The 8,197-nt window shown below is 46.0% G+C and overlaps 1 protein-coding gene across 3 annotated transcripts; it reads right to left on the reverse strand.

The window, feature by feature from the left end:
- Positions 1–200: 200 nt before the first annotated feature.
- Positions 201–8,197, reverse strand: XAF1 (XIAP associated factor 1). Of its 3 annotated transcripts, XM_074890267.1 has the most exons (8): positions 8,106–8,197; positions 5,322–5,457; positions 4,238–4,294; positions 3,223–3,475; positions 2,388–2,455; positions 1,807–2,160; positions 1,254–1,323; positions 201–350 (listed from the first exon to the last, which is right to left on the reverse strand). In XM_074890267.1, exons 1-8 carry the CDS (start codon positions 8,135–8,137, stop codon positions 322–324), a joined length of 999 nt encoding a protein of 332 aa, XP_074746368.1. In that variant the 5' UTR covers positions 8,138–8,197; the 3' UTR covers positions 201–321. The 3 variants fall into 3 exon arrangements, with proteins under 3 accessions (XP_074746368.1, XP_074746367.1, XP_074746366.1); XM_074890266.1 differs by lacking the exon at positions 201–350 and having other exon boundaries at positions 361–1,323; positions 1,807–2,157; XM_074890265.1 differs by lacking the exon at positions 201–350 and having other exon boundaries at positions 361–1,323.

An 8,197-nucleotide genomic window follows, 5' to 3' on the forward strand; every position in this document is an offset into this window, starting at 1 on the left:
TGAGATACACCCTGGAGAACGCTAAAGGTCTCAGCTCTCGGTGAGGGCAAGGGAGATGGGTGGAAAAAGTAGATTCCTAAGGCAAGGTTACACAGAAATATTTGAGTGACAACAGCTGTTGAGCCCCCATCACTTTTGCAGTTTTCAGGTGAAACCTTTTACATGCCTCTCTTGATAAGGAATAAAAATCTGAGTCACTCTTTGTTCTCAATCCAGAGCAGCAAGTTACTTTAATGTGTCAATCAAGCAATCATGATTTCAGCGTATTTTGCTAAAGCTGAGCTGAAGCTTCAATCTGAAGACGTGCCTCTATTTCCAGGTTTAATCATGAGCGCTGTCGGAAGAGTCTTCTGTAAAATAAACAAAGCCCAGTTAGCAGTGCTTCTAAAGTTTCAGTTTTACAGCCTTCCTGTATCATCACTCAGTTGAACAATATTAAAAAACCTCAATGCAAATCAAATAATCTGTGTAATTACCATGTACTTACTTTTGTTTCAAGGCTAGAGTCCTGTAATTCAAAACTAGACAAACCCCCTCTTTCTCACTTTGGTGCTTTTTCTCTTTAATTTACCAGGGGAGGAAGGTTTTACAGGGAGAAGTAATACCTCATTTACCGAACCAGGCAGAACAACTGCTTTCAGTTTCACTTAATTAATTGGCTGAGAGGAAACGATCCTGCTTAGGAACTGAAAAGCAGAGTGGGATGTTAGAGAGACCTGTTAAGATTCACAGCCTGTCTGGGACAGCATGAGGAGAGACTGACTTACTGCCTATAGATCAGTGCAAGCTCAACTGGAGGTATTGTCTAGCATAATTATAGTAGTGCTTCTACTGAATATGCAATTTTTACTATGAAGAAAAAGTAATTTTACTTCCTGTTTTCTGAAAATATTCTTTAGTCTCCATTCAGTGCTGGAGCAGGCAGACCTGGACAGAACATCTGTTCTGTGGAATCTTTAGTGCTGGTCTCTGCTCGCAGCAGGGAAGGTACTGCCTGTGGACAGCAGCGTTGTCTGAGAGACACACTGTGTTAGTCTGGGCGGAGATGGCGCAGGCATACTGGCTCTGAGGCAGTGCTGGCTTAACGCAGCCTCACGGGGACCCGCTGCGTGGTCGAATCTAAAGAGCTGTGTGATATTCTGAATATTAGCTTTTCCAAACGGACTTCCTCTGTGAAATAGCCCATTGTTCCTATTAACCCGGTGTAGAATATCCTGAATGATGAATTCTAAATTTCTGAAATTCTGCAGTACCTCTTTCTCCATGCCTTGATTTTTGTTTCATTCTAGCATTTTTTAAAGACGTCAAACGTAGACATTTGATCTAGAAAAATAAGTAACAGTCATATCAGAGGAGAATTTAACATCACATTCAGTGTGCAATCATATTCAGTAGGGAGGCAGCTGGGCCCCTTTATTGGGATGGGAGGTTATCTAGAGCTCCATCTCTGATGCAGCTGAGATACAATCATACTGTTTGCTTAGCAGGAACAGTTTCAGCCTTCAGTAAGTAAGGACAGTTGCTGAAGACTTTCCACAATTTGATCTTAAAATTAATGGCTTAAGTCATGATTATTATTTTCCTACAACTCAAGAAAACTACAGGCAATGGATCTTGTTTGTGTAGATGTGAGCATAAACAGTCAATGGAATTGATTCCACGCGTCCCAGAGAGCGTGGCTACGGCTGGTGTGTCAGGAAGCTATGGAACCCCCAAAGGGGCACTGGGACAGCGCGGGGCAAGCAGTGACTCTGCAGGGACGGCTCTTCGCGTGCAGGAGGCCACGTCCAGTGTGTGACTCCTCACCTCGTGTTTCCAAAGGGTTGGCAGCGGAAGGAGAATGTTGCAATGGGCACAGGTTGCCAGCATGTCAAACGACTGGGTGTCTGTCAGAGCTTGAGGTGAGGTGGAAAGTCCCCCGCTTGCAGGAGAGGGAAAGCCAACCTTTTTGTTCTTTGGGGGTTTAAGCGAGGTTTTGGAGGTCAGTCGCTGACCCCCTTCTTTGTCTTTGGGACGGACAACTTTCCACGCCATCGCATTCTCGGAGCGGGAAGAGGGGGCCAGGGAGGAAGAAGGCTGTGGTGCATCAATGCTGAGTTCTGAAGTTGACTGGCCAGCAAGAACTTCTGTCAGCTTGTGGGCCATACCACATTTATTCTGCTGAAAGAGAGCACGTGTAACGAGGTGAAGACTGGCATTACAGTGGTGTGGTGTGTTCTGACTGGCCACTCACGGTGGTACCTCAGATGAATACACTGTATCATGAAACCAGTTTGAAGGGCCAGGACACACTGCCCTTCCTTACCTAATGTATAGCTTTTCAGAGAAATAACCTGGCTGGAAGCTAAGCACAGACCATGCTCTTGTTCAGTTTCAAATGTGCTTACCAGATGCTGGGAGTACTGGTCATCTGGGAATGACTTATTGCACTTCTGACAAAGACTGCCACCAGTACCTTCAGAAGGAAAAAAATGGAGAGAAACACAGTACTGACACTGGTCATGTAGACAGGCTGCTCAGACCCACTTATGGTCACTGGTTCTAGAGACACACAAAATGCTGATTCCACTGGCCAAGAAGGAATTAGAGCTGTCATGACGTTTTGCTTTTGGCACCACTCAAAACCAACCCACCGTCCCTTCTCACAAGCTTCAGGATATTTGAAATTCCACTCCAGCCCCATGTTGCTTCATGACTATCCTGGCCCAGCTAATTCTGTTGCTAGGGGTTTTGCTCTAGTTTATTTTGCCAACCACTGATGCCTGTTCTTTTCTGGAATCATTGACAGGATTCATAAATTTTTTGTCCTGACATACTCTGTCCAATACCTTAGGCCTTATAAAGCTGTTCTTGGCTTCAAGATACCACAGTATGCATCACTGGCTTTATATAGAAGTAGGAGGAAATTCTAAATCACATTTTCTCCTGCATGACAAATAGAAAGAGGAAGAATTTCCACTTATTTTTTGACAAAAGGAATTTTGCTTCCAAGATATAAGGGAGGTATAAAACAGCATGGCCAATGAGCTACCAGTCAGTGGAACCACTCTGGCTTTCCAATAACCAGCATAATAGAAAGCAACAATTGGCCTTTTCACCGTGCTTGGTTAAACAACAATCCCCTCCAGCATGGATTGCTGAGAGCTGTAGAGAAGGCAGGGGAATTTTCACTGAGATTTAACAGAATTGACCCAGTCCGTGACAATGAGGAATTTTGCTTACCAGTGGGGTAACTAAATGTTGTCTTAGTGGATGCTTCGCTGGTTTGAAAGTTCACATCCTTATGATAGGGCAGACTGCTGTTCTGACAAATCTCCTTGTGTTTGTTCCAGTCTTTGTACATGATGTATTTGTTACATGCCCAACACTGCTCTGTTCGGCTGGCGCAGATGTTCAGGTGTTCCTGCAGCTTGTTGAAGGGCATTTCAAGCTCACAGATCTTGCATTTCATCACTCGTTGTTGGCATTCCTTAGTCTGCACATGAATAGAGGAGATTATTGCAAATTTTCTATCAATACTAAAAGAGGGCATTGGGTGAGAGCAATGAGTGACTATTTAAGAATGCCCTCCTTGAGGGGTACCTACACAACCACAGGCAGGCTTAGCTGTATTAGGAGTTTGCTTATCTAGGCTGTCTTTAATTTAGGATGTTTTAGGAAATATAGCGCAAAACAGGAATCAATTGCAGTGAAGACGTTCTGTGTCAGTACAGGTTAGCAACAGAGCACAAGATCACCTAGAAAATTCCCAACTGCAGCTACCACCAGCGGGGAAGCCTGCCGTGTCTGCACTGCTCTGGGTCCCTGGACTGGCTAGCCCATGGCTAGCATGGACAGGCTGCTCGCACTGCCCAGCTAGTTCTTCTGTCTATCTCCTCCTTAGCTGTTCCCTTGACTCTCGCCTTGTACAGCCACCCCTCTGGAAAAGCAGGTAATATGAGTGTGGGGGCAGGATGGAAATGTCTTCGAAAAGCAATCAGAGAACAGCAGCTTGAGGTGCCAAGGATGAGGAAGTCATAGATTATCTCCTGGAACAGACTGTCCCATCACAACTAGAGAGGCAGCCACCATGGGATATACTTATTTACAAGGGGGAAAAGGTATGCCAAAACACTGCAGCTGGTGAGAGGTTTAAGTCTCATTTACATGCTTTTGCTGTTGAGCCCCTTAGTGTGACTCCTGGTGTCTGGTCAGAGGGTCAGCCTAGAAGGTGAGGAGAACTGCACACCACACATACCTCGTGATGCTCCAGCTGGTACTGCTGCATGCTCTGGTGACAGAGCTTACACCTGGCCTGCAAGCGAAACGTACAGCGGGTCACTGGGGGCACAGGAGGGTGGTTAGTGCTTTCGCATGTCAGTACAGCTTCAGGCTGCTGAGGTGATCTTCCTGGTGTTTTCATCCCAATCACTGACAAGTTGTTGGTGACTTATTGTTTCTGTGTCAGGCCTGAGCTGCGTTGATGAGATTTTGAGGAAAACAGATACCTGATGATTCTGCAGGAAGCTGTCGTTCTGTGCGAGGACACAGTTCTCAAAGGTGCCCATGTGAAATGCAAAGGGTGTGGGGGTTAAACCGCAACAGATGTGAAATAAAGAATGTGTAGTCAAAATTTTGACTGAGGTTTAACTTAAAAGTAAAGGTCTGATATTCAGCCAGTCTAAATTATAATAGCCCCTCTGAAAACACAGCCAGTATGCTAGTTTTCTATAGGTTTGCCACGAAAGCTACTCCTGTTCTGTTAAGTAACTGACATCAATGGAATTGCTAAAACAATGGAACTAGTAGGCCAGACCAAAAAGCCATGCCTGAGTATTCATGTGTCAGCATAGTACCTCTAGCTACAGGGTTCCTAATGCTTTACTAAAAATGCTATTGCCTTGCTATAGGAAGAGCTGATGAATTTACTCCACCAGTTCAGTTCTGTTAAAAAAGTGCACTGATGTCATAGCTTTGTACAGGTGAGGTTTATGTCAGATCAGGCACTGACTGTCTTCCTCTAACCAAACCAATTAACTTGCACGCTCTGGCTAATTCACAAGCACTGGGAGCATTTTCTCCATACCTGATCTGTAATTTGTACTGCTGAGGTACCACAGTGGAAGCTTTATTCTCTTAAGCTGAGTCTGTGATAAGATCAAAAGGTGCTGTAACCAGGCCTGAAGGGTCATGTCAGACCCTTAGAGATTTCCTGGTGAAACAATTACAGAAGTTCAGATCTAGTTACTATAGGGCACAGTGCCATGAACATACGACTTCAGGGCTGGCAGAACTTTTTGCTATTTGCAAGAAAACCCTGAAGAACGTGTAGCATTCCTCACCTGCTTGTGTGCTTCTGTTTGATGGTCTTTGATATCCTTTTGGGCAACTGGTTCATCACATTCTGGACAGAGAGTGAGAAACCGCAAGCAGTGGGCCTCATGGAGGGAGAAGTTGGCAGCAGACACATCTCGTTTACTACCGAGCACATAAATGGGAAAGAGAGGAGAGTAAATGAGCTGGTGTGGTGGGCTGACCCTGGACAGCAGCCAAGCACCCACAGAGCTGCTCACTCACCACCATCCCCCCACACACACAGGGGAGGAAAACAGGAAGAATGGAAGTGAGAAAATTTGTAGGTTGAGGTGAAGACAGTTTAATACTTGAAGGAAAGGGGAGGGGGGAACAAGTGAAGGCAATGACATCACTCACCACCTCCCACAGGCATACCTATGCTCAACCTGTCTTCGAACAACAGCCACCTTGGGAGCGAAAAAAGCAACCTCAACCCTCCTCTTCTAACGCAGTTTTATTCCTGAGCATAAGGTTATACAGCATGGAATATCCTTGGTCAGTTGTGGTCAGCTGCCCCAGCTGTGTCCCCTCCCAAACTCCTGCTCACCTCCAGCTTACTCGCTGCGGGGGGCAGAGCAGGGAAAAAGAGAAAACCTTGATGCTGTGCAAGCACTGTTCAGCAAAAGCCAAAACACCGGTGCGTTATCAACACTGGTTTAGACACAGATACAAAACACAGCACCATAGGGGCTGCTACAAAGAAAATTAACTCCATCGCAGCCAGACCCAGTAAAACTGGTTACAATTCAACTAGTTTGTCCCTAAAAACTAGAAATAAGTATTTGGCTTTCAAATTCATCTTAACGAGACATTTAGAGACTGGATTCTGTTACCCATTCTGTTCTGCCAATTTACCAGGAATACTTCTGAAAGGGACAGGGCAGTTGCTTGGAGGCCTCTGCTGTATTTGTCCAACAACTGTTTCAGGAAGAGCTCTGGCTCTTGTTTACATTGTTTACAGACCTGGAAAGAAAAGCAGGGCCTCTCTCCTGGGTATCATCTAAGGCATCACAAGACTGACAGCTCTTTGGCTCCCCGTGGACCCATTTAAGGTAGCCCAGCCCAGCAGCTGCTCTGTTCAGGTGAAGGCTGCCTCTGAGCTGGTACACAGATGGCACCATGCTCAGTGGGCTCAGGAAGAGCCACTTCAGTTTGCCTGGGAAATCATTTATTTGATTTTAATAACTGATGTGTTCACAACATTAGTGACAAGAATTGAGATACAGTTCAACAGGGCTTGGGTAAGACCTCCTGAAGAAGCTTCAGGTGCAAACCTTAAGCAGCATAAAACTTTCGTTGCTCCCCTTGACACAGCCTGGGATGACCAAGTGGGCACCAGCTGATTTTCTGGCTTCCTCTGCCAGCGGGGCCTGGGCCCCTGGTCCCCCAGGGCCCGTCTCAGGATGTCTGCCTCACTGCCCCCACGTCCCCCAGAGACACCAGTGGGGAGGTGAGGTGCACCCCTGGCACCTGTACTGCGGTGGGCCCAGGACCCTGCGGCAGGGGGTACTGACACCTGACACGAGAGAGTGACGGTCCTTGGGGCGCAGCAGCGGGAGGCAAGCCCAGGCCACCTCGCTGGCCTAAGAGAGCAGGAGGGCTGCTGAAAGAACACCTATGCTGCCAGCTCTGCTACTGCCAGCTGTGAGGCAGAATACCTGATGCCATTTGGGCTTTCCGCACTAGTCTTTGTTCCAAACCCTGCCATTGTGTCTGGGCCACAGAACCAGTCTGTCCAACATATTTGCTGGTGACTCCATGTGGAGGGAATGGCCAGGATGAGGCCACATAAATTACAAACAGCCGAGCCCCAAGACAGAGCAGCCACAGCAAAAAACCCCTGGGGCAGTGAGCTCTTCTAACTGTCTTAGAGAAGGTAAGTTGCCTCAAGGAAATCTGCTTCAGACAGGAGGAGAAGCTTCCTCATGATCATGATGGATAAACAGGGGAATGGATTTCCTGTGGAAATGTGTGATCTCTGTCACCAGAGTTTTTAAAAATTGGTTAGAGGCATCTATCAGAAGTTTTAGGTAAAATATTCTGCCAAGGAGCCTGATCAGTGTGCAGCAACTGCTTTACTCAAAGCATCCCCTACAACCTTTTAGAACATAATGCACGGGCTCTGTTTGTGCAAGGCTAAGCATTGGTTTTCCTTTCCGACCAAATAAAAGTGAGGCTAAGCTCATGTTTAACCTTTCTAGGTTTGACTCTTTTTTTTTTTTTTTTTTTAATTGCAGTGCCTCACTGTCTTTGTTCATGTAATTTGCCCAATGGCCTAGCTACTAGTTGAGACACACCAAGCTATGCTATCCTCATGGCCCCTTCCAGCCTTCTGTTCTATGAGAGATGTCCAATTACCCTGAAAAAACAGTATTTCATCACTTAACTGCAAATATAGCAACAGAAAGAAACATCAGCCATGGGGGGGAACTGAGGCAGCTGCTGGGTTTGGCATGGTCCGTGCATGGACTCCTCTGCCAGCACTGCAAAATTACCCAAAGTGGTATTAAGTAAAAAGAGAACAAGCAGCATGGGAGAGCGCTATGGAAGAAACCTCTCCACAGCAAGGTAGCAAGAAAGCTACTTTGTGAGATGTGAAAATGCATACAAAATACTTTCGTTTACTACTCAGTGTCTAGTGTACACCCCTCCTGCAGTGCAGTTCTTCCTCTTCTCCCTGTTACAGGAGATCTAGGTAACATTAAGGAAAATCCTAGAACACTTGAAATCCCCACACTTTGTAGAGGTTGAGAGGGAGAAAGATCTCTTACCAGTTTTTGCAGAACTTGCTCTCTTCTGTCATTATTTTTCTTTTTGTTCTGCTGGATATCCTTTCTTCTAAGAGCAGAGAGGAAAAAAAACC

This window comes from Strix uralensis, chromosome 20 (assembly GCF_047716275.1).
Source record: "Strix uralensis isolate ZFMK-TIS-50842 chromosome 20, bStrUra1, whole genome shotgun sequence".
NCBI classification, from domain to species: Eukaryota; Metazoa; Chordata; class Aves; order Strigiformes; family Strigidae; genus Strix; species Strix uralensis.

Bases quoted from the DNA above. Each gene is read 5' to 3' on its own strand.
- XAF1 (XM_074890265.1), bottom strand. From the start codon at position 8,137: ATGACAGAAGAGAGCAAGTTCTGCAAAAACTG. The intron at 2,456-3,222 runs GTAAGCAAAATT...TTCCTTCTGAAG, and splicing joins AACATTTAGTTACCCCACTG to GTACTGGTGGCAGTCTTTGT. The intron at 1,324-1,806 runs GTGAGGAGTCAC...TTATTTTTCTAG, and splicing joins CAACCCTTTGGAAACACGAG to ATCAAATGTCTACGTTTGAC.